The 27,528-nt window shown below is 40.7% G+C and overlaps 1 protein-coding gene across 3 annotated transcripts in view; it reads right to left on the bottom strand.

The window, feature by feature from the left end:
* The window catches only part of MACROD2 (mono-ADP ribosylhydrolase 2), a 1,930,060-nt gene that overhangs the window by 501,628 nt on the left and 1,400,904 nt on the right, over window positions 1-27,528 (bottom strand). For all 3 annotated transcript variants that reach the window (XM_070421435.1, XM_070421436.1, XM_070421434.1), the window contains exon 8: window positions 20,047-20,120. In XM_070421435.1, coding sequence (XP_070277536.1) covers window positions 20,047-20,120 — 74 coding nt within the window. The remainder of the gene's footprint in view (window positions 1-20,046; window positions 20,121-27,528) is intronic.

Below are 27,528 nucleotides of genomic sequence, written 5' to 3' on the forward strand. Positions count from 1 at the left end.
TCTGAACCATCTTTATATAAACAGTACACAAGCTCTGGACATACTAGCTACTGAGTAAGTGTGTGTTAAATACATTAATGAAGACTGGGGTGCTTTTGAAAGAATTACATGTGAATCTACACTGCCAAGATTTTTCTGAGGAACTTGTTTTTCTTTTTGAAAGGGCTTATATATGAAAATAAACATTTAAAAAAAATCTCATCAGCCCCAGCCAGTGTATTTGAGCATCGCCCCATGTACCAAAAGGTCACCGGTTCAATTACTGGTCAGGGCACATGCCCAAGTTCCAGGCTTGACCCCAAGGAGGGTGCATGCAGGAAGTAGCTAATTGATGTTTCTCATATCAATGTTTCCCTCTCTCTCTCTTCCTCTCCCTTCCTCTCTCTAAAAAAAAAAACAAAAACAAAAAACAAAACCACATTCACAAAAATCAATAAAAATTAGTATCATCAGACTTTAGAACTGAAAATAGAAATATTGACAACATCAGCCAGATTAAAATCAAATAATTTAAAAGTAGAGTTATCTAAATAAATAGTGTATCTACCTAAAAACCTTGATTTAAAATCACAGGAGTCTGTGCAGGTAAATAGAAGGCCAGGGGGGCAAAGGGATGAAGAAGCCCTGAGCACACCAGCTAGGAGTCAACAAGTCAAAAGCTCATGCAAGGGGATGAGCTTCCAGGAATCTTCATTTTTTTCTGGTTTGTCCTAGATTCTAGAATAAGCTCTCTAATTGAGGCAATAGCTGAAAGCTGCCCTACCTCAGTCCGGGGCCATACCTGGAACCTGGGGGGAGCTCTGCTGGTTTCCAGTCACCGTGTTTATTACCGGATGGGGGTGAAGATCAAGGCTTGAACCTTACTTTAGAATCCAATGAAATTCAGGTAAAAGCCTATTAACATGATCAAAAAATAACCTGCATGAGACAGAAGTGCGGGCTATATGCATGTTCAGTCTCATCACTGTACGAAACAATGTAAAACATGCTTTCGGTCAATGGATTTTTATCAAGGCTTTCCCTTGGATTAAACACACACACATATACAAATAACCTCTACTATGCACAATGAAGATGCTTCACGTTTCGCTTAGTTTGAGGCTCTACACTGTCCGGTAAACCAATGCATTAAGGAGTTTCACAGGAAAGATAATGGTGGAGGGAGCAATTTAAATCCCATTCCTGCTGCAAATACATCATGCAATTCCTTTTATTACACATTTAATAAATTTACTAATACATTCCAGAGTATACAGTTATCCCCATCCTCTAAGGGGCGAATATATTTCAAAAATGAGGAATGCAATTTCTTTTTTCTTTGCTTCCTGAACAGAACGTGACTATTTGGGGGTTCACTCCCTGCTGGCAAATGGCCATTTCCTGCCTCTAGACAGAAAGGCTTACAAGAACTTATAAAAAACAGTCAAAATCCTCTGTAGACATTCAATAAGTTATAAAGAAAAGAACGTTTTGATGAGTTGGTGCAAATGAATCAGGAACACATGGATACTATTTCCCTTGAGTTTAAATTTGAAAAGAGAAGAAACTTCTTAGAAAAATGAACTTTGTAGATGTCATTGAACCCAGCAGAAAAACATATGAGATGATTACTCAACTTAATACATTCCTACCTTGCCCTGTGCTTAGCTGAGGCACACTCAGGTCATTTGTAGCTCAATTTGGACTGTCAAACACACAGCCCATCTGCTCTAATTGTTTTCAGAGTAAAATTCTGGACAGCAGTAGATATGAAGGTGGTTAGTATCTTCAGCAATTAATTTTATTAGAATGATTCATTTTCTATTTTCTCAAAAAAAATGATTTTTTCAGTGGCAGGAGATTATGGTGACATCGTGGGTAACACATATCTGTATGTCCAATGCCCTGGTGGGTGGTGGAAACTGGCTCCCAAGAAGGACAACAGGGTACCAATAAGAACACCATCCCCTGCAGCCAGGCTAAATGGTGCCCTCATGCCCAGGGAGAACTAATTTGCTTCATGTGACTGAGCACTTCATTCTCAAAAGGTTTTTCAGGAACCAATATAATTATACCTGAACCAAGAGGTAAATCTGTTGGCTTTCTTTTACAATCTGACTACAATAATTACTAAGATAATGAGTCAACTGTATATGTTGATGACTTTTACTTATTTATTAAATACACCTCATGCATGGAGATATATAAGCACATGTCTTAACACAATGATTACTATAATGATATTGGAAATATATTAAAATGCTTTCTTAAGGAGAGCAAAAGGTCCCTGCTGTACGCAGGATGCCACAGAAAGCTGACTAGTAACTCCCCTGGATATTTCATGTGAGTTGAAGTTATATGCTTTATTTAGACATGATCAAACTCATTAGGTCAAAGGGAATTATGGGACTGAAGAGACAAGTGCTTATCAGTAGGAAAGCTGTGGTGGCCACTCCGGTACATTCTAAACAATACACCCCACACCACAGGAAGCTCCTAATCCCTTGTTAGGAGGCCGATTATATGTTTGTTGAGAAGGGCTCACTTAGAAGAGCCTTTTCCACATTAGAGAGAATAAATATGAACTTGTACTTTGGCATGTTCTAGCTGGAAAAAGATCCTTGAGAGTAATCGGTCTAATCATTCTAAACCACTAGCTGAAAAACATCCTAATATATAAAAATCCTGGGTCTGTCATAAACGAACGGAGGATAGCTCCATCCCCTGGCACTCAGGCTCCACTGACCAGGGGCTGGCTAATGGGGGAACCAGGGTCCCTCAGGCTCCAATAAATCTGTGGCAGCAGCAACTGGTGAGTGGGCAGAGGCAGACTGCTTGGTCCTTCTCCCGGACCACAGGCTCCCATTGATCAGGGGATAGTTAACAGGGAACCAGAGTGAGTGGCGCAGGGACTGGTGAGCAGCTGGAAGGCAGGCCTCTTTGTCCCTCCTTCTGGCCCTCAGACTCCAATCAATCTGTGGTGGAGGCGGGGCGGAACTGGGGACCGGCTTCCTTAGTAGGCCTGTAGGTTCAATCCCCAGAGGAAAGGCCAGGCACCAACAGACCAGCGCCTTCAGCATGATCCCAACAGCGCTGCTGGCCTCCTGGAACTCGGCCTTGGGTACTGTGGCCGCTTCTCCTTCCTAGATGCTCCACAAGGAAGAAAGGATACCGCCAGCAGCACCAGGGGCGACCAGCAATGACAGACTGCTCCCCCTGTGCTTTCTCCAAGTCACTTGAGCCAGCCCCCACCTGCCCCACTCCAGATGAAGTGTGATCACTGCAAATGGAAGGAATATAGGAAAAAACCAAAAACCGATGACCAAGAGAATGCTGCAGTCAACGTCTGGAGTCTGGCTCAGGAGAACAGAGAGAATGGAGAATTCCATAAGTTGGCCAATGCCAAGATATTTCTGAGTGACTGCCTGGTGTGTGACAGTTGTGTGACCACAGAGGAAGGAGTCCAAGTTTCTCAACAGAACACCAAGGTCTTCTTCCGTGTTCTGAACCTTAATAAGAAGTGTGATACCTCACAGCACAAGGTGCTGGCAGTGTCTGTGTGTCCTTAGTCTCTGCCTTATTTTGCTGCTAAATTCAGCCTGTGTCATTGATGCATCCAGAAGGCTCTGCAGCTTCCTCAAAAGCCTTGGGGTGCACTGTTCTTGACATGAAGAAAGCTGCGGACTTCAGCATCCTGGAGAGTCAGAAGGAATTTGTGCGTCGGTACTGCCAGCACCACGAGGAAGAGCCCTGCTACCCATGATGACCTCGGCCTGCCCCAGCTGGGACCGATATGTAGAGCGTATGCTGGGTCACCCCATCACCCCCACCTCTGAATGGCCAAGTCTCCCCAGCAGGTCATGGGCTCTCTGGTGAAGGATTACTTCACCAGATGGCAGAACCTGTCCCCAGACAAAATTTCCCACATCATTGTGGCCCCATGTTATGACAAGAAACTGGAGGCCCTTTGAGAAGATGTTCCCACAGCTTTACATGTTCCCAGGGTGCTGACTGCATGTTAACCTCAGGTGAAATTGTCCAGATAATGGAGCAAAGTGACCTCGCCTCAAATGACGCAGCTGTGGACACTCTGTTTGGAGACGTGAAGGAGAAGGAGGTGAGGTTCCTCGAGGGTGCCAGCTTCGATGGGTACCTGGCACACATCTTCAGGCACATGGCCAAGGAGCTGTTCAACGAGGACATGGGGGTGCTCACCTACCGCACCCTGAGGAACAAAGACTTCCAGGAGGTCACCCTTGAAAGGGACGGAGAGGTTCTGCTACGCTTTGAGGCTGCTTACGGCTTTCGGAACATCCAGAACGTGGTCCTGAAGCTGTAAAGGACCCTGCCACTTCATGGAGGTCCTGGCCTGCGCCAGGCATGCCAAAGTGGCAGGGGTCAGGCCCACACGGACGACGGGTGTGCAGACAGGGCACTGCTGCGGCAGATGGAAGGCATCTATGCTGCCATCCTGGTGTGGCTCCCGGAGACCAGTGCCCATGTGCAGGAGCTGTACCAGGAGTGGCTGGGGCGGGCGGGGGTGGGTGGGCAACTCCCCCTGGGCCCAGGTGGCCCTGCACACCACCTAGCAGGGTCCAGGGCAGCCTGTCAGGACATCAAGTGGTAAAGGTCCAGCAGACGCCCAGCCTCCAGGCTGCCTGAAGAGGAGTGTCAGACAGGTGAAGGAAAGGCTTAGCATATCTGTCATCGCTTTGGTTTTCAGAATTCCCTGATCCCCATCTGTTGGCTCCCTCCCTCTTAGGGGCGCTGTCCTCGTCACATGGGTGCAACTGGAATATTGTATCTCAAGAGGATTGCCCCAATGTACGTATCCTTTTATCTGATGATGAAAAAATCCCAAAGAACAAGAACGGAAACAGACTACTGTCTTTTAGGCTTAAGAAAAAATCCCAGAAGTATCCTGCGAAGAGCTGAGACTTGGTTCTGTCCACACGCCTCAGAGAGATTGGATAAGGAAATGGCCCGGTTTGGCCCTGACATTACCCACTTATGTTACTCTTGAAGGTGTCTTTATGTGAATAAACTGCCACCTTTTGGAATAGGGGCTCATACGAAAGTCTGTATCCCCAACTTTTCTTGAAACAGATCTATGTTCTGTAGCTGTGGCCACCATTCTGAGATCAAGTCCTGTCAACCAGGTCCTATTGCTGGGAATCAGGGGGCACTGGAATGAAAGCCCACCTCCCTGACCCGTACCCTTTTACATTCAGGGATTGAGCTGAACTCACTTTGGGGGATGCCTGGCAAGGGTGACAGGTGTCACAGATGGAAGGATGGAGAATGGAGAGGCCGGCACCCTGCTCGGTCCCTCCCTGCGTGGGATCAGGCAGATGAAGGCCAGCTAGCCTGCCCCACAATTGGGTGAGATAGCGTCCTCTGTGTCCACCTCTCACCCCATGGGCCCAGCCACTCCCCTCAGCTCCGGGTAGCCCTCTGTGTTCCATGACAGTGCATTCTGCCCTTACATGCTGCTCGCCCTAAGTGAGAAGGAAGAGAGCAGTTGGTCTACAGACAACTACACAGAAAGATAGGGCTCATGCTGGTGAGCGCAGTGGCAGTGGTGGGAGCCTCTCCTGCCTCCATGACAGTGCTAAGGAGCAGTGAGCTGAGTGGTAAGGAGCAGTGAGCAGGTGGGCAATAAGGAGCGAGGGGTCCTGGACTATGAGAGAGATTTCCAACTTTCGGCTTAGGCCCGTTCCCCGGGGGCCTAAGTCGGCAGGCGGACATCCCCTGAGGGGTCCTGGACTGCAAGAGGGTGCAGGCCGAGCTGAGGCACCCTTCACCCAGTGCATGAATTTCATGCACCGGGCCTCTAGTCCTATATAATAAAAGCTCAGCAACCAAATGGAGGAATGACCAGAACGACTGGTAGACCAGTTGCTATGATGCGCACTGACCACCAGGGGGCAGATGCTCAATGCAGGAGCTGCCCCCTGGTGGTCAGTGTGCTACCACAGTGGGAGCACTGCTTGGCTGATTAGAATGAGTGGCTGTTCCCACTGCAAACCCCGGGCCAACAGGCAGGAATCTGGGCTGCGATCCTCGCCTCCTCACCCCAGGCTCCTCCTCCTCGCCTCCTGCTGCCTCCTCCAGATGCCTGCTGCTGGGCTTGCAGAGGTGACCCCGGAGGCTGGGAAGTAGGTTCATGGCTGCCACGGGACTGAGGCTTACTCTGCTACCTCTCAGTGCTATTGTCCCTGGGCCCAGGTCCCCTGGAGAGGTGAGTGCTCTGGCTCCATGGAAGATGCTGGACCAGGGAGCAGCTGCTCAGAGCGCAGGTGCACAGATGCTCAGCTGACCTGGATGATCTGCGCTCCCACAGTGGGCCGATCCCCACAGGCCATGCCCCCCACCAGTGCATGAACCCCATGCACTGGGCCTCTAGTTTTAAAATAAAAGCTGCTGTTCCTCTGAAATATTTCAATCTGGTAGATTTAGGGGGTAGCCCAGTTGTTTGATTTAACTATTTCCCAGGTGATTTTCACTGTATTTTAGTGACAAGATGGTAATATTTCCAAGAACCTCCTTAGTCCCAGGACAGTGTTCTTCCAACAAGCTTATCAACTCCTAGGCCATTCAGGGAACTCTTTGGTATATAATAGGGCAGGAAAAACAGCCCAGATCAAGGGAAGATCTGCTAGTTAGACACAGCCGATGTTTATGTTGCAAAATAAATGCAGCTGAGTTATTCTTAGGTATCTAAAGTCACTACAGAAAGTAAAAATTTCACACTGGCAAAATTATTCTTAAATTTCTTTTAAAAAGCCCGATGTTGGAAACTGACACATCTCTCAATAAATTTAACAAAGCCCAGTTCTCCTCCAGCTTTAGAAGAGACTGCTGGAGTTTACGTTGCCATTAAACAAAGAAGTTCTGGCTAATATTTTAGGAGCAATGTCAGAGAACCAACTAAAAAACAAAATGTCTGTGAGCTGGCATCACATCAAGACAGAAAGAAGCTAAGAAGCATATGAGAACTTGGACAGATGGAAGAAAACAAATTTGTATGTCTTATGAAAAGGTTTATTGTGAAACTGAAAATAAATTATATCATTTAAACATAACTCTCTTCCTATCTCTGTCTTTTTGTAAAGAGTGCCCATAGCAGAAGCTATATGTACAGGTAGTACCTCCTGTCCACTGAACATCACTTTCTGGATCCTCAGCAGGCCACATGCCAAGTGGTTACAATTCTTGCTGCAGAACCAAGTCTAAGATCAGTAGTTCAGAATATACCTGAAGCCCTCGCTTCCTTGCCCCAGGCCTTCAAACTTGGGATCACAAATGTGAACACTTCATTATAACCAGGTTTTAGAAACATGAAATCAACATGGGTTTAGGAAACTGTAAATCTTCCAATATCCTTCTATTCTTACTTCATTCAAATCTACTAAATGTTAAGACTCCCTGGTATGTAGTGAAGACACTAAAGCTTACTGCTATATACTCAAGTTCCCGTGTGGTGAGACTTCTAAGCTGTGCATGAATAGGACTGAGAAGAACTGTATGATTGAGAAGGGTATATTAGCAAGTCCTCCTGTCACTGGGCTCATACTCCAGCTCCTCAAAATCTGCTTTTACCATAAATGCATTAGCCTAGTCTGATGTTGTGTGAGGTTTCTTCTAGTATGCTTTCTGTTGATAAGCCAAGAGATTGGAGAAATGATGGTTTTGCCAGACCTACTCATGTTTCTTACCATAGTGGATAGCGGTGTCATCATTAAAGGAGGCCTGTTTTTTATAGAGGCCACCTCTATGCCTAAATGTGTAAGGAGAAACAGTGAGATGGTTATAGCTGTGGCCACAGTTTCCTTCTAAAACAGAGTCGTAGCTGAGAACATTTCCTCTCATAAGCAAATCATTTAATTCCATAGAATGAGAAAGAACCATTTTTATTCTTCTCTGATTTGAGCTAGGTGACAGTGGCAGGATTGCTGATTTTCTATTCAGTCATAGCAGCAAATGAGTCCTGGTCAATTAAAGGGGAGGGCAAAGCAAAGGGGTCTTTTTCTTCCCTACCAAAGAAGAAGTACAGCACACGCTGCTGTAAATGAAAATGGTATAGAATGTCCTTCAGTACGTCCTTTCAGTGTCCTTTTTACCTCTGTGGCAGATGTAGAGCCAACCGCATGCTCAGAGGTTTATTTTCTATTTATAAAAATATCACATCATTCAGATAATCAGCAGCTTTTATAACATAAAGACTTTTAAAGTTTGGCTATTTTAAAAGTACCATATAATTCAGATCATTTACAAGAAAGCAACATGGTGGCCTGTCCACATAAGGATTGTTAGTATTGATTCTAAATACACATATAAAAAACGAGGCCCTGGGTAGCATAGCTCAGTTGATTGGAGCATCTTCCTGTATACCCAAAGGTTTGATTCCCAGGTCAGAGCACATACCCTGGTTGTGGGTTCAATTCCCAGTCGGGTGCTTGCAGGAGGCAATCAATCAATGTTTCTCCTCTCTCTCTATCCTCCACTTCCTCTCTCTAAAATCAATAATATTTTTGCCCTGGCTGGTTTGGCTCAGTGGATAGAGTGTCGGCCTGCAGACTGAAGGGTCCCGGGTTCAATTCCAGCCACAGACACATGCCTAGGTTGCAGGCTTGATTCCCAGTGTGGGGGTGTGCAGGAGACAGACGATCAATGATTCTCTCTTATCATTGATGTTTCTATCTCTCTCTTCCTCTCCTTTCCTCACTGAAATCAATTAAAAATAATAACAAAATCAATAATATTTTTTAATTGGGGATCTTCTTAAAGGCATCTGGACAGCATATACAAATGCTTTATTATGTCAGTTGAAGAGCCTGGAGACTCAGAAAAAACAAAGATGCATGTTGGTGTGACTGTGCTATGATGACTGGGCAAAAACAAGATGTTGGCTGCATCAGTGGTGTTACTCCAGAAGACAATATCAATGGCAATGAATTGTAGAACTGGAAGAGACATGATCTACCAACCCCATTTTACAGATGAGGAGCCCAGAGAGAGGAAGTTAGTTGTCTAAGGTTATGTAAGAATGTGAAAGAATCTGATTAGAGCCCAAATTTTCTGACTCTTGTTCCAATGTTCTAATCTTTTCACTAAACTTCCTCTTTGCGATAATAATTGCCAGTGGTGAAGGGCAACATCTTTTCCCACCTAGCTTCCAGAAGCCATAATTCCCATTCTCGTTGCATGGAGGAGGATTCAAGCTACTGTTATATTGGGGCCTAATGGACACAATCCTGGAGTCTTGAAAGCTGTTCCATAATCTTAAGTATGGACTTAAAAGCCATACTTTGTTAAGTGAGCCATCCTCTTTCAAACACACATGTCTTATGCTTCTATTTAGTACTGGATTCTGTTAAAAGTTACCTTTTTCTTTTTTTTTTTTTTTTTTTTTTTTTTTTTTTTTTTTTTTTTTAAATATTTTATTGATTTTCTACAGAGAGGAAAGGAGAGAGATAGAGAGTTAGAAACATCGATGAGAGAGAAACATCGATCAGCTGCCTCCTGCACGCCCCCTACCGGGGATGTGCCCACAACCAAGGTACATGCCCTTGACCGGAATCGAACCTGGGACCTTTCAGTCCGCAGGCCGACGCTCTATCCACTGAGCCAAACCGGTTTCGGCAAGTTACCTTTTTCTTAACTCCAGGTTAGTGAAGAAGGATAAAGATACAGCCATCTCTAAGTAAACAAAAACTCTTTTTGACTTGTTCCCTAAAGCAGTGATGGCGAACCTCTTGAGCTCGGCGTGTCAGCATTTTGAAAAACCCTAACTTAACTCTGGTGCCATGTCACATATAGAAATTTTTTTATATTTGAAACCATAGTAAAACAAAGATGTATATTTTTGATATTTATTTTATATATTTTAATGCCATTTAACAAAGAAAAATCAACCCAAAAATGAGTTCTCGTGTCACCTCTGACATGCGTGTCATAGGTTCGCCATCACTGCCCTAAAGGAAAGTAAGCTTTGAAAGACCAAATTTTTTAAAGAACTATTACTACTTTATGATTGAGAACAGTGACTCTAAATATCTTTTACAACTCAGTATAGTTGAAGGTCCTGAAATACTCCCATTAAAAGCAGCAGTTCGATAGAGCAGGTTCTCTGAAAGGGGTAAAATGAATTATTCAAAGCATATAGCTCTTTGGGAGGAGCCCTACAAATGATTCTCAGCCCTTCCTTTTCTTTAGTTGAGAAGTATTAGCTTGAGTTGTTAAAACTAAAAATGGATGGTCATTCTATTTTGCTAAAATATACCATATTTTGCCTCAGTTTTGATTCTTCACTCAAGCCAGCAGAATGGGCTCTATGACTGCCAACTACCCAACAATGAGTAACATTTTCCACAAAATATTTCCCTAAAGCTCAACCTCCCCCCACCCCAGATGGCAAGAAACATGGCTGTTGGCAGCTTCTGAGCTCAACATCTCTCAGTTTCTCAGCCAAAGTGAACCCTAATTTTCCTTTCCTAACTCCAGTTTGCAAAAATGTCCCAGGGAAAGGTTCTAATTTTGGATTCCATGCCTACCAATGTACTTTGAGTGACTACATTTGGGTAAGATATTCATTTTTTCTCTAATTGCCGTTGGCCACAGAAACAGTGTTATAGAAGAACATGAAAAGCCAAACTAGTTAACCCTAAGAATTTTATTTTCCCTGAACTTGAACTACCACATTTGTAAAATTAAGGATAAAATATCTACCTTGATTTGTTAAAAAGTGATAACATGTGTTATAAAAGCATGTAATGTATGTATCCCAAACATAAGCCATGGGACACAATAAGTACCAGAAAAATATTGGTTTCTTCTCTACCTTTAGCGAATTCACATACGTACTCTGCATCTCCTAAAACTCTTCTCTAGAATCCCCAGACTTAGTGATATACATATATATTACCAACACATATTTAAACATAATTCTTCCCCCTACCAAGACAGAGTACATTTTCCAGCTCTCTATACTTCATTCCCTTTATCTAAAAGCAAGGGGGCCATAATGGGCACTGTACTGGGTTAAGAACAGCTGGAACAGGAGGACATGTGTTGATTATAGCTCAGCACAGAAATAAACAAGTCACCTTACACTACATGGGATTGTAGGTTGGTGTCACCAGAGCTCCCTGGAACCTTCATTATTGAGACATGCCTTACTGGAAGAAAAAAAAATTAAACTTTAAGGAGCTCTCCACCCAGAGTAAGACTAGGGGAAAGGATGCTTGGGAAGCCTTACTTAATGGCTAAAAAGTGTCTTATTACAGCTCTCTCTACCCTAGGCACACTGGCTAACTGGCAAAATTTATATTATTCTATACATTGTGCTTCTATAGGGTGTCCCAAAATTCACGCAAGATTTGAATTTTGCGTGAGCATTAGCAACAACAACAAAAAATAAAAGCCTAATTTTACTTGGTTTATTGAATCAGATTCTAATATCTGTAGCCCTTTGATTTCAATCCCCTCAATTTGATAAGCATTACCAAGTATCAATTATGGCCCAGGAGCAGGGACAATGAAGACCAATGAAGACCACGGCTTTGTGTATGTGCCAGCAAAGCTATGGAGGCCATTTACCTGATGTGCTATTCCATACATAACCCTATACTGTATACTTTAAGAATCAATAAAAAATTTATAATTTTTAATTACAAACCTGTTTTTCTATCAAAATTACTTCTTGCATGAATTTTGGGACACCCTATAATAGACAGGAACAGAGTTATGAAGCTTGGAGGCAATAGCAAGGGGATCTAATTTCTGACTCCAAGAACTTGGGTGCGCATGTTGTGACCAGATGCTAAAGCAGTGTGGTGATAGAGAGGCAGTGGATTTGCCCACGTGGCAGGCTCCAATGTGAGGCAGTCTATGGTGGCATGAGCACTTGAACACTGCCACCAAGTTAAGGCAGAAGCTTCCTTGGGGTGTGGCTTTCACTCTAACAATGGAAATGTAAAACCATAAGATAAAGAGTTAAAATTCCCTTCTGGCCCACAATGTCAGTCTCACAAATCTCGACAAAGACAGCATGAAAATGGGAAGGTACTGTGTGTGTGAATGTGTGTGCATCAAAGAGTGGAAAGGAAAAGGAGGGGAGGGAGGAATGTATGAGGAAAGGAGAAGGTAAGGGTGGAAGGGAAGAAAGAAGGAAGGAAAGAAGGAACGAAGGAAGGAAGGAAGGAAGGAAGGAAGGAAGGAAGGAAGGCAGGAAGGAAGGAAGGAAGGAAGGAAGGAAGGAAGGAAGGAAGGAAGATGGAGGAAGAGAGAAAACATAAACTGTTTGCAAGTCATCAGGGTTCTGGAAGAGCCCTAGAAACATGGTATATGTGTAAAGTCTGGGAATAATTTTCCTCAATTATGTCACAGCCAATGAGCACCATGGTTTCCACCTGAAGACCATGCTTGTGCTAGTCAAAGGATACATTTTTATAGCAGCACATTAGAATGATGATGATTATTACCATAACCACAGTTGTGCACAGAATGTGAGTATTTTAAGATGGAGTTTATTTTATCAAACACACATATTTTATCCTTATATTTCCCCAAAAACTAAGGCTGGCATAGATTCTCAAGTGACATTTGAGGACATATAAAGACATTCCCCAGAGAGAACACTGGGCACTTCATTTTCTCCTCCCAGTTCTCTGAATGTTAACCACACCCCTGTGTGGTGTGGAGCTGAGGGGCCATGCAGTATTTGTTTTGCATTTCTGTAAAAAATCATTCACAGGAATTGAAACTTGGTGTGAAGGATATAATTTTCCCATCAGAAATATATCATTTTATGTTTCCTTTAAGCCCCCCTTTTAAGAACCACAAAGATCCTAAGGCATTTCATGTCAAAGACATAAGGCAGGCCCCACACTGGGTTTTTTTTTTGGTGATCCATAATGTGATTCTGAAAAAAAACCTGACAAACAATGTTTAACACTGCATATGCTCAATGACCTCTGCCAAGAAGGAGAAGAAATACTCTTGGCACCAAAACCTAGAGTTTTCTTTGTGGTCCTTAATGAAGAAACAAGTGACTCTCTCCCCCCCTGATCTTGTCAACTTATCATGAGAACAGCATATGAACCTTTCAGAAAGCTGAACTTGCATTTCTTCAGTAGATTCCCAATTCTATTTTCTGGAGTAAAGGATTCTGTTCACCTTTTGCAATACTTTGTGGATTGTGTATATGAAGGTTGGAAGGCAGGGGAGGGTGACAGTGTTACTGCTTCCACACTGCACAAATCAATACCTTTACTTCTAAAAAACACCAATGAAAAGCTCAAAACTAATTTTGTTCTCTGGCAACCATCAGTTGACCTTGAGGCCTAGACTGTACTGGGTAAGGTCTGGGACTTTTGCTTGTTACAAATTGCAGAGATGGATGGATATCTGTCTCAATACAACACAACATACACACAGCATCTCTTTATGCCCTGCCACATCCGTAGGCACACTACTGAACATGCCAAATAGCAATATCACTGGAGTCCTGTGTCCCTCAGAAGACATGTAGTAAACAATTTAAAGGACAAGAAGATGACATTCAACATTTTCAACAATAATCTATTTGTGCTAAAAGCACAGTTAAAAATACTACATGTTAGACAAAAGCCCCAATTTTGCATGCAGTGAGAGAAAACCTCCATCTTTTTCCTACTTAGAAAACAACTGATTTGGGGTTAAAAAATGCAGAGCTGGTTTCCTCACAGTCAATGATATCCAAGTCAAGGCAGGTACCTCATCCAAGTCAAAGATGAACAAGAGGCTCTTCCATTAAATTGTTCCCCCTTTCTCCCCATGGAACAAGGATGTTTGCTTGTGGCAGTGGGTCTGTTGGCATGAGGGAAGAGATTAGGAAATTCCCATCAAGTGACTAAATGGGCAAATTTTCTGGGAAATGCCATCCTCAAAGATGCAGGTGGGGCCTGGTCTCTGGTGAACCACAGCCTCTACTCTGAATGGCTGTACACAGCCACAGCTTATAGCAGAGTTTTCCAGAATGCTGTGCTTCTGCCCACCTATCCACTGCTTTATACTTGGAGTGGGAGGGAGGGGGAGGTCAAGTTTTGTCACACTACAACTGAGGCCCTTTAGCACTTTAGGGATTTCACATTTGAAAGTACCCTGGAAACCAACGATTTCCTTCCAGCGCAGAATCTTCATCTGAGATACCTTGCCTTAAGATGAGTTCCCAGAAGGCTTAACATAAGTGCTAGGTGCCTCAGAAGCTTGCTTCCTCATAGTCTTTGAAATCACTGAACATGACCTCTGTCATGGGAAAACATCTCACAATATCAGGCTATCGCTTTTAGGGGTGAAAGACATCCCTTTCTTCTTCCACTTTCTACAGAGAACATTACAGTACTATGTACAATGCCTCAGAGACAAATAGCTACATGCCACGAGTCAGTTGGTGTAGAGAGTAATAGAGCAGGCATATACAAACATTTCTTAGGCTAACATCCAAATATGAAAGGGGTGGCTCAGATCTGTGGAGGGGGGAAATAACTATTTCTCAAGAAATGCTATTCTTAGACTGCATGAATAATGAGGAATGCACAAAACTGCAGTCAATAACACAGAGCAGCCACCTCAAGTTAGGAGACTGGGCCACATTTCTGCTGCTCATTCCCATAAAAACCCCTTATTTTGTTCACTTGTCTCTGTAATAAAGTTTCTACTTGAGAAAAATGGGAACTTAGGGAAAGGTTATCATGCCACATGCTGTCATTTTTTTTTATAGCAAACTGATATTCTTTTCTTCTGATTTTCTAAACTCAGATGTTCTTCATTCTTAACGTAGCCGAAAATGCCAGTGGGTAACCTTCATTCCTTGCCTACCGCATATTGGGTCCCTGGGTCTCTCTGCCACAGTCATATTTCCATCTCTTTGTATTTCTGTTCTATGTTGTAAGATAAGTCATCTCTCTGGTCTTCTCAGAGCAATAATTCAATTCTCACTAGTGTATATTCTCTTTTGTTTTGCAACTTTTCAATCCCAAGTCGTCATAGCTTTTAGTTCTGCTAAGTCATTTTTGTGCCCCCCAAATATACCCTCTTGAGGATTCTCCTTCCTTCTTTTATTAAAGGGCTGTTCCATCTTTTCTGCTGCAGCCAATGCAATTAGACGCAACTGCACTGTTTGTTCAGCTGGGCTCCCTCAAGTCCCTGTATAGCTTTAAATATGTGGTGACAACAGCCCCCTCACAGTTCAGACTCTGGGCAAAGGAAACACGTGGATGGTGGATGACAAAAACGTGATTTCTCTGGCCCAAGTATTCCAGTGGGACCTCTGGATGTGAAAATATCTAGCCCCCCAGATGCGGGTCATTGGTGTACCTACATAGAATTAAATCAACTATTGTTTGGAAAAAGGAAAAGAAGTACCATTTCCCGAGGGTTTAAAAAAATCAGATAATAAGTAAATGGCAAAATGTGAAGGCTCACTCTTCACAAAACATTACTATTATTTATGGTAAACAATTACGAAGATGTGTACCATTGAATCATACACTCATCCGAGTGAGGAAAGTATGGTGGCTGATACGAGAGTCATATTACATGCCTCCGCCATATTTTCAAAAGAACATTTCAGAGGACCTGACCAGCTGAAAATCCCAGAAGATGCACCTGCATTCACCAAGCTAAACCCCAACCTTGCTTCAAGCAGAACTGACTGACCCATGAATGGGTAGACACATGTTAAGCAAGTGAATGAGTAGGGAAGACAATGTGCAAAAAATAATGATGATGAAACAAAGATAGGAGACAGAATTTGAGAGAAGAATGAAAATGAACTACTATGCTCTTTGGAATTATTGTTTGCAATTCCAGTCACGCATGAGACTCTGCTCTAGTTCCAACTCTTGGCCTTCAAGACTTTTCGTATAGCTTATTTATGCATGATAGCTTCTTTTATATAACTTAGCTTGAGTATATTTCTAGTTCTTGCAACCATTCTCAAACTAAGACCCAAACCCAAGTTAAACTTATGACAATCTGACCAATTTTATTATGTCTTTGATTCTGACATATTTCTTGATCTTCAGGCTCAAATAGCCAGCATTCTATTTGAAATCTTCACTATATATCTAATATTATCTTAGACTTAACTGTCTGTAACATGTCTTATTTTCTTTAAAAAATGTAAATATGATCCCCTACCAAGTCTCTCAATATGCACCAAAATTTACCCAGGAGCACAGGCCAAAATCCTGGTGGTCATTTTTTTTTTAATCCTCTCCTGAGGATATGTTTTTACTGACTTTAGAGAGAGAGGAAGGGAGAGAGATAGAAACATTTATGTGAGTGAGAAACATCATTCAGTTGTCTCCAATATACTCCCCAACCGGATATGGAACCTATAACCTGGGTATGAGCCCTGACTTGGAATCAAATCCAAAACCGTTTGGTGCATAGGGCGATGCTCCAAGCCACTAGAGCCACCTGGCTATGGCTCTAGTGGTCATTTTTGGCTCTTTTATTTTCTTCATGTATCTCATTTGACTTGCCACTACGATAGACGTTACTACTAATTATCAATATCCAGTTGCCTCTATTCTGAACATATGAGAGGATTGCATTTCCCTGCCCCCTTGGTGCCTTTCTCTGGATAATGAAATGTGAGGGAACGTTATATGCATCATCCTTTGTAGAAGCATTTAAGGGCTGTTACTTTTGTCTATCTTTTCCTGTCATGTGATAGAGGATGTTTCATATGGTAGAATATCTGTCAGCCTGGGTTCCTGACTAAGCTAGAGCTTTTTGCTGACTCAAAATATACAAATAGGGTGAGCAAAAATTAAACCTTTGCTATTATTCTATGGCACTGAGGTTTGGATGTTTTTTTGTAACTGTAGTATAAACTAGCCTATATTAAAATAACCCCCAACTCTTGTTGACTCTATTGTCAAACTACATTACAAACTTAAAGTTGTCACCTCCTCTTCTATCATCACTGTATTCCAAAGACAGTCATCTCTTGCCTAGATTTTTTGCAGGAGCCTCTTAGTCTTCCTTTTTCTACTGACATCTCTCAAATCTACTCATTCTGCAGGAAGTAGCCAGACTTTCTGTCTTTTTAAAGATAAATCCAATTATGTCATTCCTTGCCCAAGCCCTGAACAAATTCCAACTGGACTTAGAATAAAAATCAAAAATCTCTCCAAAAACTCCGACACTCTATGATATGACCCTACCTATTTGTCCCAAGTTTATCTCCTGTCATTCTTTTATCTCTCTGCTTCAATTACACCATCTCTCTTACCATTGCTTGCAAACAGTATTAAACTCATTCTCCTCTCAAGGTTTTTCTCTATTTGCTACCTCTATGTGAAATGTTCTACTACAAGATCTCTGTGAGGCTTGGCTTGCTCCTTCGAATCATATAAATCTTTGTTCCAAGAGTACATCCTCAGAGTAGTCTCTACATTATCGAAAACCACACACCCCTATAACTAACTATCCAATTACCTGTTTTACTTATAGTATTGGAACTTCCTTATTTTTTCATTTGTTTAATTTATGTTTCACTTTTTCTGGACTATGAACATCATAAAGAAAGAATTATGTTTTTCCATGTTATGTACTTTGTATCTAGAAAAGTTTCTTGTGCTTAGTGGAATTCAATAAATATTTATCAAATGAGTAAATAAATAAGTAAATAAGTAAATAAATAAACAGTCAGAATCTCAAAACAATACTTTAATGAAGAGATAACTGAGTAAGAAGTAATACTTTCATAAATCCTTAACCAGTATTTGTTTGTTTGTTAACAGAGCAAAAGATAAATCAAAATAGTGCTAATCAATTTGTATAGCTTTATCCATGTCTTACCACTTACAAACCATTTATGAAAGTAAAACCTGATTGTTTAAGCTAACTTGTTGAAATTAGCCAATGTATATTTTTAAACATATTTTTATTGATTTCAGAGAAGAAGGGAGAGGGATAGAGAGAAAGAAACATTAATGATGAGAGAGAATCATTGATTGGCTTCCTCCTGCATACCCCACAATGGGGATTGAGCCCACAACCCAGGCATGTGCCCTGACCGGGAATCAAACCATGACCTCCTGGTTCATAGGTCGATGTTCAACCACTGAGCCATGTGAGCTGGGCTAGCCAATGCATATTGGAACAGTAATCCTTCTAAAAGAGAATTAGCATGGCATGTGTTTAAAGTTGCAATAGCATTAACAGTGTTTCTCAACTTAAATTATCTACATTTTCTACAATAGACCCAAGAAATAAACAAGAAAAGGATATGAAAGTGGAAGAACAGACTCAAATACATAGTAGGCTAGTAAAGAAATTAGAGCAAAAACCATGAAGTAGGAAGTACTGAGATAACAAATGTCTATGGAAAATAACTTTCTGAATAGTTAACTAAAAGGAATCCATCAGTAGAACTCATCAATAAGGTATAAACATGACCAACATGTTTGCTCTTCATTATCACCTCCTTGATGTTATGTGTGGTTATGTGTACTTCCATCACATGCCAATATGACACATGTGAATTTCTATCAGTGGGAGCATCCCATTAGTTTAGAGGAAATAATGGATTTGCACCATACACCAGCTCATTTATCAACTTTTACTCATGAAACCCTCTACATTTTTGCAAAACAGATGGTCTAGGTGATGAGTCTTCATTATGATCAAGAGATATATTGAAAATACTGGCTTTCTAAGGGTTTAACTTTCTTTCCCTTGCCTCAGGAGCATTCCAAGGAGGAATGACTGTGAGAGTCAGGAGGGGTGAGTCAAGCTCTTGTCTCTGTGACTCTAAAGGCTTGAGTGTGTCATTTAACTTTGTGATTCTAGATGAGAATAAGAAAAACAATACCTATCCTATATTTTTCATAAGATTGTCATGAAAATGATACTTGTCAAAGATATGTTTTGCAAACTGGCTATTTCAGAATTCTTTATTCTATTTCTTTGAGGTTATTAAAATTATCCTCTAAATTGAAGTTGTCACATGCATACCTTTCAAAGTAGGAGGAAACTAAAGAGCAAGCGGTAAAATGCATATGCTTTGCCATCTGGTCTTCACTTCTATTTGAGATAACAATGTCTATAATTATTTAAGAAATATTGAAATTACTGTCATTAGCAAAATATGACACTGGTATTTATTAAACACACAAACGCACCAAGAGTTATCTCTCATTAGGAAACTCTAACAGTTTATTTCCAAACCCAAACATTTCCAAATAATCCACCCATTACCCAAGGAAAAAGCTACTAAATTCATGGTCCATCATAAATGAAACAGCATTGTTTATAGTACTCATCTGAATATCTGAGAAGGAAAACAAAATCAGACGAAAATGCACAAGACTGTGCATTGTATGAAACTTATTTGCTATTAATTGCCAAACCTCTGAACCTCTGACATCTGAGCCTCCACAGTGCTCTACTTATTGTGTTGCTTTGTTTACTTGAGTAATTTTCCTGTTTATCACAAAAAATCCCAAAGATATTAATAAATAAGCAGAATAGGGTGTGTGATGAATACTCTGATGGAAGCATTTTGTTTCATAAAAAATCCTGATCAAGACCATTTAACTATCTAATAACCCAAGTCCACTCCAATCTCACACTCAGAAGTTACTTTATGGAAGAGATTAGTTATATATAAAGAAAACTCAGGATGCAACAATTTTACTCTATACCAGGAATCTCCTGTCAACCAAGATAACATAACTTTCTAAGGAAAATCTCTCACTCTTCCTCTTAATGAAATCCATCCTGTTCTCTCTCTTACATACAAGACCTATACTATTGAAACATATAAAAATGAGGTCATTGCTAAGTGAATCCAATCACTTTGCCTCTTCACCACCAAAACCAATCAATGTAATCCCTACAGTAAGTTAATTACAAGAAAATACTCAATTACTCATGGTACCTGAATGAAGTACGATCATCTAGCTTTGGCTCAATGACTAGGCCTACTTGATATTTATAAAATACACTTATGTGCTTTTTGGAAATTACACCACCTTGAATGTTCAGTGATTGTGTAGTTATCCCTACCTCGTGGTGATTCTTGGCCAGCCATTCCTTAATGGTGCTGAGGGCAATCACTGCAGCAGGCTCATTCGGGAAACCTAAGAGGGGAGCAGAATAAAGAAATAAAGAAAAAAGATGACGGCAACACAGAAGTCAGTCAGTATAATACTGGATTTTTTTCATTTAAACAGTAGTCAATTCAACCAATTAGTACTGAAGAAGGCAGGCGGGCCTTAGTAAGGCACACACAGATTCAAGGCCTATGATCCTACAAACTAGGCATTAAGGTAACTAGTCCTACACCAAAATAAAGCCAAAAGCACTAAAAAATTTAATTATCTCTCTAATTTTAAACAACATCAATTAAACATGCCCTAGCTGGTTTGGCTCAGTGGATAGAGTGTCGGCCTGTGGATTTAAGGGTCCTGGGTTTGATTCTGGTCAAGGGCACATGTCAGGGTTGTGAGCTAGATCCCCAGTGGGGAGCATGCAGGAGGCAGCCAATCAATGATTCCCTCTCGTCACTGATGTTTCTATCTCTCTCTCCCTCTCCCTTCCTCTCTGAAATCAATTATATATATATATATATATATATATATATATATAATATTATATATATATTATATTATATATATATTATATTATATATATATTATAAGTATCAATTAAACATTATTTACATTTGCTAGATAGTTTTCAAAGCCATTTTATATAATTTTCTCATAAGGGGTTCTCAAATTAAGATTTATTACTCTCTTATTACTCTAAGTTTATAAATTGAGCAATATGGCTCAGAGAATACACATGGTTGACCCAGGGTCACAAGGCTAACAGTACTCCATCAATAAACTGACAGAAGACAGGACAACTTGCCAAATAGCCATACAATTGAAAACTATCATCAGAATTCAAAGAAGGCAATGCCTGCTTCATTTAGGGCCACTGGAAATTATGTTTGAGATTAAGATAGCATGAGCTGACCTGGTTTTGTTGTGCGGCTTTGGTTTTAAAATGGCAGAAAGACTGACATACTTATAACAATGTCCCAGTGAGCATGAGCACATATCAAAATTTCACAAACTCACCCACAATGAACACATTCCTGAACTTGCAGAACCATCAGACATTTTGCCAACAGATAAAAGTATGTGAAGGAATAACCATCTGAGTTACAATTTATGTAGCAGAAAGGAGAAGAAATGGGAGTGACCATTCTGTTGAAACTACTCCCTTCAAGTTCCCCACTGGCTTCCTAATCACCAAGTCCCATAGGCTTTCAATCAGTCTTCATCTGCTTCACTATTAGATGGCCTTGACTACTTCTCCATGTTCCAATCTCTTTCACCCATGGATTTCCCTTAAGTTTATTTTTTAGTGTTTTAAACATAAAACTGAGTGATTTTTTAAAATATGTACACAAAGTTGTATGAACATCACCACTAATTCCAGAATATTTTCACCATCCCCAAAGTCCACATTAACAGTCACTCCACAATCTTCCCTCTCCCCAGACTCTGACAACTATTAATCTTTCTTTCTCTTCTATATTTGCATATTCTCCTCCTGGATTTCAACCCTGCCTTCTGCTATGTTTCCTCCTACCTGATTGACCTCCCCTGGCTCCTTTTTTCTAAGAGCATTTACTAAATGTATGTCACTCCAGCTTTCTGCTTCCTCTACTCTCTGCTCTAGCCAGGTGCAGCAACAAGTCCTTGAGGAGGTCTAGTCAGGAGGCTCCTGTGACATTGTCAGTGCAGATACAGAAAGAGAGGTGTTACTGAAATGGAGAGAACTGAGATTTAAAAGACCCAGTTTTGTCCTGGCCAGGTGGCTTAGTTGGTTGGGGCATTGTCCTGTACACCAAAAGGTTGTGGGTTCGATTCTTGGTCAGGACACATATCTAGGCTGCAGGTTCAATCCCAAGTCTGGGCATGCAAGGGAGGCAACCAATCAATGTTCCCCTCTCACATCAATGTTTTTCTCCCGCATTCTCTCCCTTTCTCTCTCTCTAAAATCAGCAAACATCCTTAGGTGAGGATTAAAAATAAAAAAAAATAGTAATTAATTAAAAAACAGTTTTATTGGAAGGCAAATACATATTGCAGCAGTTTATACTAACAATTTAAATATCAGTAGACTTTTAGAGAAGATGTGTGCGAAAGAAGTTGTTTTTCCTTATTTCTGAGAAAAAATGTTCCTCTTCTAACTAGGTTTCTGCCTGCTTTGTTAGAGAGTGTATTAGGAAAGGAGACAAAATAATCAAGGGCCAAGCTCAACGCAAGCACTGTGATATGACAGTCAGAACCACTGTAATACAAAAAATATGCACAAGTTCTTGAAACTTTGTGAATGTATCTGTGATATTTAGGATTGTGGATTTGTTTTGAATTCTTTCATCCCATTCATTTTCCTTAAATGGAGGTTTCAGAATGTAAAACTCTTCAAGTTAGAACAAAACCTATTAATTAATCAATTACATAATCCATTAAGCAAATGCTTAAACCAGAGGAGTCTAGATCACAGACCCTTTGAAAGAGTCCCTGTCCTCTACAGCCCAAAGTCTGGAGGACAGGACTGACAAGAGGTAACAGCAATACAGCATGCCAAGGGCATTAGGGATGTGGGGACACGGGTAAAGAGAACTAAGAAAGAAAGGGGGAGAGGTTCTAGGAAACAATAGAATGTTTGGGGGAAGGGGCTATAGGTGGAGAGAGGAGTAAGCTTATGAAGCTCTGACCAGGTAGCTCAGTTGGTTGGAGCATCATCCCAATACACCAAGGTTGCAGGTTCGATCTCCAGTCAGGGCACAGACAAGAATCAACCAATGAATGCATAAGGGGAACAACAAATCAATGTTTCTCTCTCTCACTCAAATCAATAAATTTTTAAAAAAATAGATCTAAGCTTAGAATAGCAAGGAGTTAATGAAAAGGATTAGAGGAAATGGAGGGGGAAGAAAGCAGGAGTACCTGTGGGCTGCAAAGAAAAACAAGGAGGCCAAGATGGGCATTTATGATTAGAGCACAGGAGGCTTTTGCAGTTCACCTTCCCCCTGAGTTTACCACCTGCATCTGTCATCAGCTGGATACCTCCCCTAGATGTGCTCCAGAAGCAGAAATGTAACGACCATTCTTCTGCCAAATGAACCACTTTCTGACTGCAGTTTCTGCCTATGGCTTTACTTCTCTACCAGTCACTACAGTATATGACCCTCATTCCTGTTGGTAACTGAGTCTGCATATTGCCCTATGAAATATCTTACACCACCCTTTCTTTACCTTCTTTTCTGACTTATCTGATCTGCCTCATCCTGACAACTGCAGCCAAATCCTAATTGTGCTCCTTCCGGTCTTCTCCCCTTCTGCAATCTATCTAGCATGTCTATGGCAAGTGATTCTTCTTATAGTGACCACAAGCTTCCACCAAATGATGGCAGCCTTTGCTGATTCTCCAGCCCCTGCAGAGTAAACTTTCTCTTGGCCTCGCATTCTATATCCTGAGGGACCTTTCTAGACTTACACTTTAGTTTTCTTTATTTATTATCTTGCCTTGAAAATTCTTCTCCAACTTTTTGATATGTCCAAGAAGCACTTAAATCATACAATTATAGAGCCATATAAAGCTAATAAATACTGTAATCATGTTCCGTTGCAATGGTCATTAGCATTAACCTTTAGAAGATGTAATGCCCACCAGAAATTATACAAATTCCTGCAGAGCCATGGCAACAATGGTCAGTTCTCAACTATTTGTGACCCTCTGGTCATTTCCCCACATTCATCAAAGCCTCTGGCACTGAATTATGGTTTTCTCCACCTCAAGGTTTGCCATAATCCCTGGGTGATTTCAGCATCCAAAAAATGACCCACCCAATGCCTGGCCTGCCAGGTCTTTCACTTAGTTATTCTCAACAAGAACTTCCACTCCACCTCTTCCCCAGATCACAAGCTGGACCTGGATGTTACATTTCCATTCCAAAATTACTAATTGAAGCAGTCCTTTCTCACCATCTGTTCTCTCTTGTATTTTTGTTCAGCTACATTGCAAGGAATGCTCTTTACAAGCATTTGAAGGCTGCTCTGTCCCCAAAATATTCCCCAAATTAATGCTAATGTTTCTCCCCTGAATGGTCTGAATCTTTTCTGTCTCTCCAGGCTCATCCCATTTGCTATTGCTCTTCGCTTTCTCAACCTCATCACACTGGCTTTTTTCCTGTCCTTCGAATGTGGCATGTTTCCTTTTGCCTTCTTGCCAAAAGGGCTTGCTCATGTTGTCTCTTCTTCCTGAAGTGACATCCCTCTCCTTTTCTCCTAGCTTATTTTAACTTTACTGGGCCTCTGCTTAGTCTTTCTCCAGGGAAGGCTTCTCTGACACTGATAACTCCCCATTTTGTGCTTTCATAGCACTGTGTACCTTTCTCTCAGAGAACTCATTATACTTGCAACTTTACATTTACTTATGTAAATAATTAATATTCACAGAGTGAAAGCCCTAAGGAGGTAGATATCACACCTGATTTTGTTCATCACTGTATCCCTAAAGCACTGCTGCACACAAATGATGATAAGTATGTGTTGAATTAGTGAATGGATTGTGGACTCATAAATCTTTGTATTGATAACAGAAAGGGCTAAGTGCTAGGAGAACAAGTTTGTTTAGCCCTAGAGTTTGGGGAGCGTGAAGGAATTCTGAGAAGCTGACTAAGCAGAATGATATATCCCAATTATCCTATTTCTTCCCTAAGGAAAATTATTGAGAAGATGCATAAGATAAAACATAATTCCTGCTCAGAAAATATGCTTATTAATTAAACAAATAAGCATAAAATGGTAATTAAAAAGGGGAGAGAATTACCAAGGCAATTATCTCTGAAAATATGTCTGCTTTCAGTGTGCATATACAAGATAAAGTATGATGTCAGAAAAAAACAGCAACATCACAGTGCTTTGTCGGCTTAACTGCAAGACACCAAGGATTACAAGGAAACCAATGAATAGATGAGGACAGATTTTTGCCAGGGGATGGGCTTCTGATGACAGTTAGGCCTGCCTTAGGAGGTCACAGCTATATTCTGCTCACCAAGGGACTTTTGTTCACAAAAACAGAATGGACACCCAGAGGGAAGGCAGCAGACAAGTTTGAGATGTGTTATTGAATGAGATGACATAGAAAATCTCTTCCAAGTATGAGAGCCAATGAGTATGCATAAACCATTAATAATTTAGGGCCAGGAGTACAGGGAGGTTTTTTGTGTTTTTTTGTTTGTTTAGTTTAGTTTTGTTTTGTGTGTGTGTGTGTGTGTGTCCAGATGTGACTCAAATCCGTGCTGCTGCTGGCATTCTAAAGCTTAGTTCCTTATCCATTAGGATGGATTATTAAAATTAATTTTTCTTGTAAATATTGAATGTACAATATACAAATACAAATGAATGTACAATATACAAGTGATTTTTTCTTTTTATTTACATTTATATTGAAATTATTTACTAAATGTATATATATCTAGCTATATTTATAATAATAAAAGTGTAATATGCTAATTAGACCAGACTTCCTTCTGGATGTCCTTCCAGATGACCTTCGAACAAAGCCGGGGCTGCGAGGGAAGCCCGGGTCCAGGGTGCCTGCTGCCTGCTGGAGGGAAGTCCAGGTTCCATGTGCCTGCCTGTGGCCGGAGGGAAGCCCAGGTCCCGGGTGCCAGAGGGAAGCCAATGCCAGCAGCCTGGGGGAAGGAAGGCCTATTCTTGCACAAATTTTGTGCATTGGGCCTCTAATACATACATATATATATATAGATATAGATAGATATATAGATATAGATATATAGAGATATATATATAGATATATTGATATATATATATTTGTATATATATATCATATATACTTGTAACCATCACCAAATCAAGATATAAAACATTTTCAACATTCCAGAAAACTGCCTGTCCCAAGTCAACATCTACCCCTGAAGGAAATACTATTCTCTACTCTATTATCACAGGTTGATTTTGCCTGTTTCTAGACTTCTTATATAGGGAGATACAATGTGCACATCTTTTGATTATGTTTTGTTCAACATCATGCCTGCCTGATTTATTCATGTTGCTCCATATAACAGAAGCTCATTTATATCCAGTGTAGTGCTGCATTCCATCCTATGAATATTCCACAGTTGACTTATCCATTCTAGTGTTGATGGACAATTGGATTGGTTCCAGTTTGAAGCTGTTATGAATAAAGCTGCCATGAACATTCTCATACTTGTCATTTGATAGACATAAGCACTTGTTTCTGTTTAGATTATAACCAGGAGTTGGAGCTCCTGGTCCATTGGTTATGCAGATGTTAAGTCCTGGTAGATTCTGCCAAAGTTTTCCAAAGCAGCTGTACAATTTATACTCCCACCAGAAGTATATGAAAGTTTAAACTAACGTTTTTATCTACTTAGTTAGTTAACGTGTCAAGAGGACTTACTAATTCTATTTCCTTGCCCACATTTAAAGCCATTACAGATAGGTTTAGGCTAATCAATATTTTTTATAGCTAGAAGCTCAGAGGCATTTTATGACTTACCTGTTTTCTCCCTACACATCAGTGAGTACTTAACCCAGAGAAACAAGCTTTGCCAACAGAATATAAAAACAATTTAAACAAAAGAGGGAAAACTAAAACAGCAAGTTGACTTTGCAATGGTTTTCATCCCTGGTACATCAAATAACTCACTAGACATTTCCCTTGCACTCAGTTATTACGCAGATATTTCTTTTTCAATCAAATTGCAGAAAGATACAGCATTAGACTTACTGGAGAGTCTACCCAGCCAGTGAACTATTTGTCTGTTAAAATTGTTGAAAACCGGAATGCTCGCAATACAATTAAGAGTGAATTTGGTTTTGACCTTGCCACAATTTTCCTCTCTAGCATTCATTTTTTTTTTGTTCATTGTTTGTTTTCTGTTGTTGATAATTCCCCGCTATCTTTAACTTAGTTTCTATGCTGCCATGTAGAAACTAATTTTGTTATCCTGATATAGAACTCAAACATGTTCTACTGAAAATCTGGCCTATTCTACTGCAATAAAAATAGATATAACAAACTCTGCCAGTAAAACTGCCTGTTTTGGAAGTAGAAGCAATGGATCAGTTTTTGTTTTAGACTTAAAATGAAGGTCTGCTTATAGCTATAGAAGTTATAGATTTCCATATTCTATAGAGGCATATGGTAATGACTTAAATCAATTATTTCAAAAAATTCTTACTACAAAAAAAGTCATATTGAACATAATACCAGGTATAATTAATGCTTTAAAATGTGAACCACATCTACCATTTACAGTCTACCCAGGGCTCTCTCTCTTGCTACTTCCCCCAACATCTCCTTCTGGCCCAGTTACTAGGAGTCACCTCTGCTTTAACTATGGATGCCTTTCTAGCAGTTGTAAGAAAAAAGCAAGCTAGAGATCAGTGTCCAGGTGAAGCTCACAGATGTAGAAACTATTATTTATGCACG

The sequence above is a fragment of the Myotis yumanensis genome, unplaced genomic scaffold (assembly GCF_028538775.1).
Source record: "Myotis yumanensis isolate MYYU_CA2020_CCGP unplaced genomic scaffold, mMyoYum1.0.hap1 SCAF_7, whole genome shotgun sequence".
In the NCBI taxonomy this organism is placed as follows: domain Eukaryota; kingdom Metazoa; phylum Chordata; class Mammalia; order Chiroptera; family Vespertilionidae; genus Myotis; species Myotis yumanensis.